Genomic DNA, 8,477 nt, shown 5'->3' on the forward strand with positions numbered 1-8,477 from the left:
TAAACTAGCAATGTGGGACTAAACTAATTTAGTAGTATCCCTTGACTTGCACAAATGGGCTAAGTGAGCCTCTAGGATTTATTAGGAATTTCTGAAATAATTATTGGGCTGCCCAAAATAGACTAAATTCCAGCAACAAGGCCATGGAACTAGCAAGAAGCTGAAGAGCCATGTATTGTAAAAAATAGATTTTGACATAATCTTAAGTACTATGGAATACCGATTCCATATAAGCAATGCCCAAAGCACGGACCACTGATCTATTGTTTAAAACACCATGTGGTTGATTTACCCCATCACTTTTGCTTTTAGAATAATTCCAGTGAGTGCAAAACCTTTTTATTCAACCATTTTTTTCCTTTTGTAAAAGTAGAGATAAAGGCAAAGAGCGGCGCAAACCGTCATCTCCTCCTCAAGACCGCAAAGGACAAGGTCACAGTTGATGAATCCGGATATCTTGAAGTCAGATTCCGCTGTCTGCCATGTCGGAGATGGCATGAGTTCGTCGGTGAAAAGCTAGAGGGTGGAGTGGAGTGAGGTGGATTGGCTCGGGTTTAGTCCAAAGTGGGGATGGGGATGAATTTATGTGAGGGAGGGTGGGCCATAGTGACATCTCGAAGTCAGATTCCATTGTCTGTCATGTCGGTCTGAACATGTGGACTGCTTTCAGACATCCGTTTGAGTGGCAATTTACGTCCGGACAATGACTGGGAGGCCGTTGTGTGGGGGGGGGGGGGATTCATGGCTTGTAGATGCTCTTACGTCCATAGTTTAATTGTCAAAAAAAGAAAAAGAGACCGAAGCATCCACCATTTCAGGCTACAAACGCCTCGGCATGGGCCAGCCAGCTATCCCCCACTCGTGCTTGCAGAACACGGCAGGCCCAACGGGCCGCGAGGTAGAAGAATGCGGGCCAGCGAAGCGAGCAGCGCATTCCAGAACGTTCCCCTACCTTGCGCCCTCCCCCCCTCCCCTCCCCCTTAACCCCGAGGCGGCGACGCCGACGGCCACCGACCTCGCCCCCACGACCATGCGGCTCCCCGGCGGCGCCCGCCTCGCTCTCCTCCTCGCCCGCCGCTCCCTTTCCACCGCCGCCGCCTCCTCCGCCCGCTCCTCCTCCCTCCACGCCTCCCGCGCGCACAGAGGTGAGTCCGCCGCTCCCGATTTCCCGGAGTCCGCCGCCCCCCTGATTAACTGACCCTTGGTGCTTGCGCGCAGCTAGATGGGGCGACGCGGCCTGCGCGCCGCCCTCCTGGAGGCCGCCCTTCTCCTCGCCGAGCAGGTTCTTCCACGGTGAGGGCGATGGGCGGTTGTGGTTCTCGTTTGTTCCCGGTTGGGTGAGCTTTCCCTGATGTCTGTGGCTGCGTGCAGGGACCAGGCCTGTGGCGGTGAGGGACTACTACGACGTGCTCGGTGTGAGGAAGGACGCCGGCCAGGGCGAGATCAAGAAGGCGTATTACGCGGTATGGCTCAGTACAACTGGGTGTGGCACTTGTACTGTAATCCTAGTGTTGTCTAAGACTGAACTTGAAGGCTGCTTGTGGGTAGTTACTTTAGTTGGTAGATGCTCCAGGCGAAATACACACATTATGCGCTAAATGTGGTGGCAAAAGCTTGTGCTTAGAAATCGAATCATCGCTCACCTGTTATTAGTTCATCATGTGTTTTATGCGCAGAAATCAGATCACCATTCACCTGTTATTGGTGGTAATATTGTCTGAGTTTTGTGTTGTCAAAACTTGTTCAGGTCTCTGCTGAACAACCTGAAAAAACACTTCCAAAAATGTTTCGGAAAATAAGAATTACATGGACTCTTTAAGCATACAGGATTTCAGAAGTAAAGGGCCTTAGGATGTTTGATATTTGTGGAGGGGCTGGTGTCTCCTTGGTGCCTAATTACAAAGTAATCACAAGTTATTATATCATATCTGTGGCAATTGAGTTATCTTTTCTTTATTATAGGCTACACTGTAAGATAGTTCATACTTTCAATGGCATGCAATTTGTTATTTACCTCACCATCTTATATTTTCTACTCTTGATTTCTTCTAAAAGCTTGCGAAGAAGCTCCATCCAGATACAAATAAAGGCGATGCCGATGCAGAAAAAAAGTTTCAAGAGGTTCAGAAAGCTTATGAGGTACTTGTTTTTTGTTCAGCGTGGATGCTCAATTTCAAGGTATACAGCTTTGAATAGTATTGATACATATATTTTTTCGCTTCTTCTCTGTAGACTTTGAAGGATGAAGAAAAAAAAGCGGTCTATGATCAGGTACAATTTAATTCCTCTGATTATACACGTCTACGTTCCTTTGACTGCCAATGGTTTTTTTTTGTATGTTCATGATGTACAAATAATTAATTGCTTGAAAATTATGATAAATAGACAGAAATACTACTTGACTAATTGTCTAATTTTTGTTTGCCTACACTATTTGCAACAGTCATCAAACAATTAAAACACCAACCTTTTATCTGGAAAGCTTGGCCAGAATCTCATGCTAACATGGAATCTACATTGATAACTTTGCCTGATTTTACAGGTTGGCCCTGATCAATATGAGAGGGCTGCTGCTGGAGGTGGTGGAGCTGGTGGATTCGAAGGCGGTTTTGGAAATCCTTTTGAGGATATTTTCAACGCTGGTCGTACTGGCGGAATGAATGATGTATGTCATCTTCTGAGTTATTAATCTTGTCTACTGTTTTTATTTTAGGTCCCAGTTTGGTGGTTTTGCTTCTTTTCAAATCTCACGTTTTTAGCATTATTATGTATGTTTCTGACTCAGCAGAAATAGTATCGTGTGGAAAATCTTTTCATCTTCGCAATTTTCAGTTTCCGGAGCTACTTTGAGCTAAGCATCTGCATTTGTGTGTTAACCATTACACACTAGATAGCCCCTTATATGGCTGGTTCTTTTGTGATGCTCTCCTAAAGCACCAGCCATACCCTCTTATGTCACAGATGGTTTCTCTCTCTCTCTCTCTCTCTCTCTCTCATCGAGTTAGCTTGCTAAGCATATAGGAATATTTCTCGATCCGTTTCTACATTGAACAGATGAATTTTCTGTTGCTTTATGTATTCAAATCTCATGAATCTAGCATATCTAATCTGATCTCTGCTGTCTTTGTTTGCTGTGAAGTTCCTCCGGAACATCTTCAAAGATAGAGAATCTGGTGGACAGGACGTTAAGGTTATTTCTAGATTTAATTTTCTTTGACCGTCATAGCTCTGCTCTTTGAATTGCAATTACATGTAATCCTTTTGCAGGTTAAGCTTGAGTTGTCATTTATGGAAGCAGTTGAAGGATGCAAAAAGACAATCAACTTCCAGACTTTAGTAACATGCGAAACCTGCAGTATGTATACGCACGTGTATTTTACTATTTACCAACTGCATTTTTTTGGTAACTAAATGTCGTCTTTGAATCACATTTTCCCTTTTCTGATAACATCATGCTTCTTCTAGATGGAGCTGGTGTACCTGCGGGAACCAAACCCGAAACTTGTCTAGCTTGCAGGGGTTCTGGATATGTTAGTTCGTCCTCCAGCATATTCTATTTAGTTATCAAGATGCCTTTGATCAATATACTTAGTGTCTTATTTGTTTTTCATCTAATGCTGGCAGATGGTTCTGCAAACTGGTCCCTTCAGAATGCAATCAACATGCACGCAGTGTGGTGGATCTGGCAAGACTGTAAAGGTGAGATATCACTTTGTAATACCAACTATCAGCTTTCCGATGTAGCACATTTGCTGTACCAAGCCTCCAATTAATCATTTGGAAAGTTGACCATTCGTTAAGGTTCTAGGCTAGAGAAGCTTCTTATTTGAACAAATATCTGCGTACTTATTAACATGTATATTGATTTATTTTCAACCAGATGACCAGAATAAATGGAATGAGCAAATATCTGCTTACTTTTTGGTACCTACAAATATCTACATCAACATCATAGTGAACAAATATCTGTGTACTTTTTAGTGTGTACTGATTTGTTACCAACCAGGTGACTAGAATAAATGTCATGTGAGACTGTGCATCTGCATCTTCCTATCATACATTACTGTTTATAATGTGAATGTTGCTTCCTATCATACATTTACTGGTTAATGTGAAGACTGATGATTATGAAGCCCTTTGTCTTGCCATATTTGTCTGCAATGTACATTATGCACAATGAGTATTTCTAATTACTTGATGTGAGCTGAAGATTACCATGCCTGTGTTGTTAGGATTTCTGCAAGTCGTGCAGGGGGAAGAAGGTTGTGCCAGGAATAAAAACAGTCTCTATTGATATAGCGCCTGGTAAGCTTCCAAGTTTTTGACATCGCTTGTACCCACATGATGTTCTTCTGTGTTTACTATATGTCTTTGGACATGATTCTGCATGTGCAGGTACGGATGATGAGGATGTCATGAAAGTGCTTAGATCAGGTCAAGCAGATCCAGACGGTCTTCGTGCTGGTGACCTTTATGTAGCCATTAAGGTCAGTCGTCTTCTCGTTTGGAATTTCTGTTGTCAGCTGATGGCTGAAGATGGGCACTTGACCTTTGTAATGCTATTCTCGTTCCAGGTTCGTGAGGATCCAGTATTCCGGAGAGAGAAAGGTGATATCCATGTAGATGCTGTCTTAAATGTGACTCAGGTAATTGTTGCATGTTCCAGTCTCTGTGTGGTATACCATTTTTATTTGTCAGGGGACAGTTAAAGGAAAGTGGTAAAATTGATCCCCCTTCTTCGAAATTGTTCCTCTGTGCGCTAGCATGAAAGCTCTGTTCTAAGCCACTGATTGATAGGAATACGAATCCTGATCGTGTTGGCTGAATTTGATCTTATAGGATACTAATGCTATTAGCTTCCCCATGTCCTTTGAATGAGCAAGTACCAATCCTTCCTCGCATTAATCACAACAGCTCATGTTACGAGTAGTTCTGTGCCGAGTCACTTGTGACATTGCAGTGGCACTTGAAATGTGAGGTTGTATAATTGTTCTCATGAGACATTAATTCATGTCATTTTATAGGCAATTCTGGGAGGTACTGTTCAAGTGCCAACTCTCGCTGGAGATGTTGTTCTAAAGGTATGCCCAAAAAGGTCTATCTTAATTGTGCAAGGTTTTAGTTGTTTATTAAGTGGCAAACTATCCATCGGTCTCATGTACCTTCTTGTTGTAGGTTAAGCCTGGTACTCAACCTGGTCAGAAGGTTGTTCTGAGAGGAAAAGGTAAATTGCATTGGACTGTTTATCTTTTGCTCGTGGTTCATTTTATCTTAGGTGCATATACGGTGACATAGTTTATAGTTGGTGCTTTTATGTTGAAGTACATCTTGTGTTTGCTAGGTATAACTACTACTAGTTGCTAAGATCTACTCTTTTCTTCGGAACAATTGAAAAGTAGGCATTTGCCAAACTGTATCTGGGTTTAAGTCTTCAAGTGAAGCAATAAGGATATGAATAAGCAACGAAGAGACAAAGTTTGTAGCACCTCCAAAATTGTCTCCTTTTGCCTTCCTGTATATTAGATTGCCAGGAGTAAGATCTGAAAGAAAATGCCAGGATTCGTTTTTAGCTGGCATCTAGGTGAACATTCAGCTTGAACGACCACATAAATGACTTATGTATGGCATCACATTTTCAGATACTAATAATGATTATAGGAAAACGGAATAACTGATGCATTTCTTTTGCCTATATAATAATAAACATCGTGTCCTGCAGGAATCAAGACGAGAAACTCGTATTCATATGGAGACCAATATGTCCATTTCAATGTCAAAATCCCTGTGTAAGTTGCCTGCAAAACTTGTGTACAATGCCCTGTGCCGTCACAGGTAGTTCTCACACATATTTCCTGCAGGAATTTGACGCAGAAACAGCGCATGCTTCTTGAGGAGTTCGAGAAGGAAGAGAAGGGCGAGGACGACAAGGACGCGAAAAAGGCTGCTGGTGCATCAGGATAGCCGGTCTTAGGAGCCAAGCCGCCCAGCATTTCATGGGCGGTTTAGCTCATCACACACCACAAGATAGAGTAGGATGCTGCCTGGAATTCACAGGTTTAAGTTATATAGTTAGGTTGCATGGAATTCGCATGGCAACACATAGATCTTGGTTTCGAGTTATTGTAGCTGGGAAATAATGCTACACCCTGCCGCCTGGCACGTATTCTTCTCCCAAGAGTGAGGCATGACGGTTGGCGGCATCTTGTATTGTATAATTGATCTTGTTATGTTTTAGAGACACACTGAACACACGGTGCCACTGTCTTATTCATGTCGCTGGTCAGAAGATTTTGTCATTGGGAACAATTTTGCTAGCTCTGTTTTCACTGTTTTTGAGAGTTTTGATTTAGGACAGTGTTTGCTGGGCCGAACGCAAATGCTGGTGTTCGGCCTTATGGTTCTGTTCTTCTGGAACTTGCTTGGTCTTCTGTAAAATCATTTTTTGTTGGCTGCATTTTCATGGATAAGATGTCATGTGTAATTCAAAGTTTTGCCAATTTGCAGTAGTAATTGTGCCTTTTCATATTGCAATTGAGCAATGTTGAGATGAGCAACATTGTTTCAAAAATAAAAAAATTTGTTGAGATGAGCAACATGAACAGGCCTTGTTGTTGCAATCGTTGTAATGGCTGCATTCTCATGGATATTAATGCTCCTGACTGCACTTTCTTGTAATTCAGCGAGAGCAATTTTGAGAACCTATTCTGTGGCTGGGACGATGGACGCTTGTTCACCTCTCTCGCTGCCCAACTCTGTCCACAGCCTCATCTTCTCCTCCTTGTACGAGAATAATTTTGGTTTCCTTTTTGGTTGGTGGTTGCATCTGGATGCGGCGGCCGCGTAGAGGAGGATGCTGAGGCCGATGCTGGCGTGCTGCAAGCTCTACGTCTCCGAGGGCCGGAGCGCGGCGGCCCTGCGCGCCGTCGAGCAGGCGGCACGCCGGCACCACCCGGCCGTAGCCCTCGTCAACACCTTCGCCGACGACGCCTACAACCGGGTCGGCTACACGCTCGTCTCCCGCCTCCCGGACCCCGTCGCGCCCGCCGCGCCGCTGCGGCGCGCCGTGTTCGGCATGGTCGAGGCCGCGCTCGGGGCCATCGACCTCGGCGCCCACGCCGGCGCGCACCCGCGGCTCGGCGCCGTCGACCACGTCTGCTTCCACCCCCTCGCCGGGGCCGCCCTCCGCGACGTCGCCGCGCTCGCCGCCGCCGTGGCCGCTGACATCGGCGACGGGCTCCGAGGTAAACCAGTCTCCTCCGTCTCTCGTTCTTGTTCCCCTCTGCTTGCCACTCCGTGCGGCGTGCTGATGCTCAGATTCGTTTCTTGCGACGACGGTGTCGGTCCGCAGTGCCGACGTACCTCTACGGCGCGGCGCACCGGGAGGGCCGGAAGCTGGCGGCCATCAGGAGGCAGCTAGGCTACTTCAAGCCCCAGAGCAGCGCCGAGTGGCACGGGCCGCTCCCGGTCGCGGCCGACACGACGGCGCTGCCAGTCGCGCCCGACGCCGGCCCGGACGCGGCGTCGGCGTCCAAGGGCGTGCTGGTGCTCGGGGCGACGGCCTGGGTGGACAACTACAACGTCCCGGTGCGCACCGCCGACGTGGAGGCCGTGCGGCGGGTCGCGCGCCGGGTCAGCGAGCGCGGCGGCGGGCTCCGGTCCGTGCAGGCGATGGGGCTCGCGCACGGCGACGGCGGCGCCGAGGTCGCGTGCAACCTGCTCGACCTCGGGAGCGTGGGCGCCGAGGAGGTGCAGGGCATGGTGGAGCGGCTCGCGGGTGAGGAAGGGCTCGCCGTCGGTGAGGGGTACTTCACGGATTTCTCCCAGGAGAAGATCGTCGAGCTCTACATGGAGAAATCAGCTCAGGCTGAGGCTTAATTTAATCTCAAGGTCAAGTGAAATCGGCTCTTGTTTGTTGAAATATAATCCTAACCGATCAAGAATGAGTACTTAACATTGTTCATGTGAAGCAAATGCATTGTACTCTATGCATTTTCCACAGAGTTTGTCTTCTCCATGCCCCGTCTTGACGCCGAGCATTTTGTGGCACGCTATATTTTCAACCGCAACCCGCCAATAAACCGCTGTCGAGGCCTGTTGCTGCCCAACTCGTCCTCAACGGCATCTCCGACCCACTGTCGACGCCATGACACCCATCACGCCCGTTGATCTTGTAAGGGCATGTACAACGGCATCTAGTCAGCCGTCCGTAATACAAGCCACATAGGAAAATAAGCAATAATGATAAACATAATTACACGCTGATTAGGACTTCCTCCATGTACTAACCAATCATAAACTTGCCCCCCTCCTGATTTCCAGGGGGATGGGCCGCATCCTCACCTATTGACCAATCAAATTAATCCTCTTTGTAAAAACTTGTAACTCGTTTGTACGTGTAGCATTACTCAAAAATAAATGATGTGGGGGAGAAAGAAAGGGAGAAACGCTGGAGCCTGTCTGTAGAATTATTGACGGTC

At 46.6% G+C, this 8,477-nt stretch overlaps 2 protein-coding genes across 2 annotated transcripts; both read left to right on the plus strand.

Annotated features, from left to right (window-relative positions):
- Window positions 1-948: 948 nt before the first annotated feature.
- Window positions 949-6,331, plus strand: LOC147957354 (chaperone protein dnaJ GFA2, mitochondrial-like). The gene is made up of 17 exons (XM_087532456.1): window positions 949-1,145; window positions 1,219-1,293; window positions 1,372-1,463; window positions 2,056-2,139; window positions 2,233-2,271; window positions 2,543-2,665; window positions 3,140-3,190; window positions 3,268-3,355; window positions 3,466-3,530; window positions 3,625-3,699; window positions 4,233-4,305; window positions 4,396-4,487; window positions 4,575-4,646; window positions 5,025-5,081; window positions 5,176-5,224; window positions 5,720-5,786; window positions 5,859-6,331. The coding sequence occupies exons 1-17, from the start codon at window positions 1,031-1,033 to the stop codon at window positions 5,959-5,961; spliced, it is 1,320 nt and encodes a 439-aa protein (XP_087388582.1). The 5' UTR covers window positions 949-1,030; the 3' UTR covers window positions 5,962-6,331.
- Window positions 6,332-6,677: 346 nt separating this feature from the next.
- Window positions 6,678-8,000, plus strand: LOC147957355 (folic acid binding / transferase). The gene is made up of 2 exons (XM_087532457.1): window positions 6,678-7,241; window positions 7,349-8,000. Exons 1-2 carry the CDS (start codon window positions 6,851-6,853, stop codon window positions 7,873-7,875), a joined length of 918 nt encoding a protein of 305 aa, XP_087388583.1. The 5' UTR covers window positions 6,678-6,850; the 3' UTR covers window positions 7,876-8,000.
- The last annotated feature ends 477 nt before the right edge of the window (window positions 8,001-8,477 follow it).

Source organism: Triticum urartu, chromosome 7A (assembly GCF_056163025.1).
Source record: "Triticum urartu cultivar PI428250 chromosome 7A, HENAU_Tu73, whole genome shotgun sequence".
Taxonomy (NCBI): domain Eukaryota; kingdom Viridiplantae; phylum Streptophyta; class Magnoliopsida; order Poales; family Poaceae; genus Triticum; species Triticum urartu.

Excerpts from the sequence above, each read along its gene's own strand:
- LOC147957355 (XM_087532457.1), top strand. The coding sequence starts at position 6,851 with ATGCTGAGGCCGATGCTGGCGTGCTGCAAGCTCTACGTCTCCGAGGGC. Across the intron at positions 7,242-7,348 it reads CATCGGCGACGGGCTCCGAG|TGCCGACGTACCTCTACGGC; the intron begins GTAAACCAGTCT and ends GTCGGTCCGCAG.
- LOC147957354 (XM_087532456.1), top strand. The coding sequence starts at position 1,031 with ATGCGGCTCCCCGGCGGCGCCCGCCTCGCTCTCCTCCTCGCCCGCCGC. Across the intron at positions 1,146-1,218 it reads CGCCTCCCGCGCGCACAGAG|CTAGATGGGGCGACGCGGCC; the intron begins GTGAGTCCGCCG and ends GCTTGCGCGCAG. Across the intron at positions 4,647-5,024 it reads CTGTCTTAAATGTGACTCAG|GCAATTCTGGGAGGTACTGT; the intron begins GTAATTGTTGCA and ends GTCATTTTATAG.